Source organism: Theobroma umbraticum, unplaced genomic scaffold (assembly GCF_002168275.2).
Source record: "Theobroma umbraticum cultivar Fairchild unplaced genomic scaffold, ASM216827v3 scaffold_86.0, whole genome shotgun sequence".
NCBI classification, from domain to species: Eukaryota; Viridiplantae; Streptophyta; class Magnoliopsida; order Malvales; family Malvaceae; genus Theobroma; species Theobroma umbraticum.
Genome location: NW_018397263.1, coordinates 1,932,182 through 1,934,942, shown reverse-complemented (window position 1 = coordinate 1,934,942; position 2,761 = coordinate 1,932,182). Strand labels below are relative to the sequence as shown.

At 40.0% G+C, this 2,761-nt stretch overlaps 1 protein-coding gene across 1 annotated transcript in view; it reads right to left on the bottom strand.

The window, feature by feature from the left end:
- Positions 1-1,808: 1,808 nt before the first annotated feature.
- LOC110420674 (calcium-transporting ATPase 1, endoplasmic reticulum-type-like) overlaps positions 1,809-2,761 on the bottom strand; it is a 4,263-nt gene continuing 3,310 nt past the window's right edge. The window contains exon 6 of the mRNA XM_021434049.2: positions 1,809-2,747. Coding sequence (XP_021289724.1) covers positions 2,103-2,747 — 645 coding nt within the window. The 3' untranslated portion in view covers positions 1,809-2,102. The remainder of the gene's footprint in view (positions 2,748-2,761) is intronic.

The window sequence follows — 2,761 nt, the reverse complement described above, 5'->3', positions numbered from 1 at the left end:
CATGAGTATTTTGGTAGTACTTTTTTACTATTACACAATACACACCTTGGGGTGTAAAAGTTTTCAGGATTTCTTCCTGGAAGAGAGAAGACTGGGGTAGGTTGATGGGTTGGTTTGGAGAAAACATTGCTTAGGTAATGATTTGAGATACTTTCAATGCTGTATTCCTTAGCATTTCTCACCAATCCCCTGTTTCGGGAAAAAGATTAGAACAAAGAACTTTGGGATTTTTTGATGCTGTTTAATAGTAATACGTAAGAAATTATCAATGTTTATGGATAGCATGTGAGTTGTGACCCATCCCTCGGATCAGGGTAAAGCCTGGCTGAATGTCAAAATCAATGTAAATCGTTTTCACCCATATATCAATTCCTGCCAATTATCTCGTCTTTTATTGCAGATAGGTTGGATTTGTTTAAAAGAAAACCTGCAGCAATCAAAGAAACCCAAAGGCAAATGTTTAAAAGTCTTAAACCAGAACAAAGCGTGTCGTCTCTAACCATTGAAATTAATTAGTCGCTCTATAATCTGGCCATCACTATTTATTTTTGTATGGCCAAAGAGGGATGACCTACACCTCCTAATTTAGCTTCTGCACGCCTTCTTTGCTTCACGAAAACCTCCAATTCGAGACATGTGATGTTGTAATTGAATATATTTTTGCCTGGCCGAGTTGAAAATATCAGAAATATTAATGTTTGGTATGGGTGTTATATCTGCTGAGGACTGACCCCCCGTGGTATGTTCATCTGCTCTGGACTAGTGGCTGGCGGCTAAAGGGTACAAGAAATGTCTGATAGAGAAATGGGGTTTGGAAGATCAGAAAAAAAAAAGGGGAAAAGCTAGAATTGCTTAAGGAAGCCATAGTTGAAAGAATGACTAAAAAAAGTTGATTCCTTTTTTTCCCATACCATTGATAGGTAACCTCAACCACACCCACAGATTGTTAAAATTGGCAGGTCATTCCGAATCAAGTAGTTTGATTCGGGCAGACGGGAGTAATCAATTCAGCTCTCAAAAGCATGGCTAATATTTTTGCCATTCATTTGGGTGGTGGTTATACATTTATTAGATCGAATCTGCTTTTGCTTAAGATGCTGTAGTTGTAGGTGTTTCACTTTTACCTTTTGCTATTTTATATGTCATTGTGTTCGTCATTTGCATGTGCCAAAGCTCTCTTCTCTTCATTGACTCAGACAGTTCTCTCTTACATGGCCAATTTGAACCTGGGTCTGCTCGAAAAACGAAGATGGAGCCTAGCTGCACCCAAGAGTATGGCAACAGACTCCTGAATTACCTATCCATGCTAGAAAATAATGAACTGATATTAAAGAATGTTGACTGACGAATCACTCATATTATTCTCGACGGTTTGATGCAATTACGTGTTACATGACAGCACTCAGCAATGATCAGTCAACACCTTACCCAACTAAATGCTGATGGCTTTGCAAGGTAAACGTGGAAAGCCCCTTGCATATAACCTAGGCGTATGGGAGATGGATCATGACTCATCCTTCCTTTGAATCATTGATTGTTCTCTACCCCTCTTCAGACTTCACCAATTCACCGTTCAATTCAAGCTGATCCTTGTTAGGTAACACTCATCCTTTGATTCCCTATTATCATGGATAATAATGCAGAGGAATGGGTAAGCTAAGGAGGGTTACAAGGTTGTTGGCATCAAGCTTTAGATACCACATATTGGCAAAGTTATAGAATCTCTCGGGCATATGATTGACAGGTATATAAGGTAACAGTTACTAATGGAAGAAAAGCTTGCAACTGATTAACAGAGTAAGAGTTGCTAATTCAAAAAATACTTCTATTTTGCATTTTCTAACAGTTTAAAAAATTGAATTTAAACAAAACCTAGGAAACAGCAGTGACAAAGGAGTAGTTTAGCTAGTCCTTTGTGGCTTAGTCCTTTGTGGCCCAAACCATCCCCCCTCGTAAAATTGAGCGGGGGTTACAGATGGAACCAAGAGCAGAACTCAGATGATAAGAATACTTGTCGAAGAGCGATCACAAGAATTTCATCTACTGAGATGCAGTATCAGAAGCACCATCCAACTTCTCGAATTTCAACCAAGCTCACTCGTTCACTCTGATTTGGGCTTTAAAGGTCTTTGCCTGGATGATTGAATCCCACTAGTAGACCTCCCTATGAACTTCAAGATCTCATCGATCAAAATCACAGGGAATGCAACAGAGAGAACTAGTAGCCATTCATTAAAGCTTAAAGGCACGATACCAAATACTTGAGCAAGGAATGGCACATAGAGGATCAAGAAGTGCAGGCCAAATGAGACAGACATGGCCAGAAGGAGCCAAGGGTTGACCCATGGAGGCATTGTCAGGAGGCTCCCATCCTCAGAAAGGGCATTAAGGGAGTTGAACATTTCAATGGCAACCAAAACAGAAAGGGAAAGGGTCATTGCTTTTACTTTGCCACCCTGGAAATAATCACAGGGATTGTTTTCAAAGGAGAAGACCTGAGTACCAGCTGTGAAAGGTGAAACAGTGAAATTTTTCCAGGATGAGCACTGGCCCCAATTGGCAAGCTGGGAGTATGTGACAAGGGTGTGGCCATCCCCACTTAGATCTATGCCCAAGAACGAACCATGTGTATACCAAATGATAAAGATACCAACAGTTGCCATTCCAACATATAGTCCAATGACCTGTGCAAAGCAATAAAGTATGATAAATAACTCAATCCCACTTAAATAACTTTTTCCACAAGATCAAGCACAAAGGT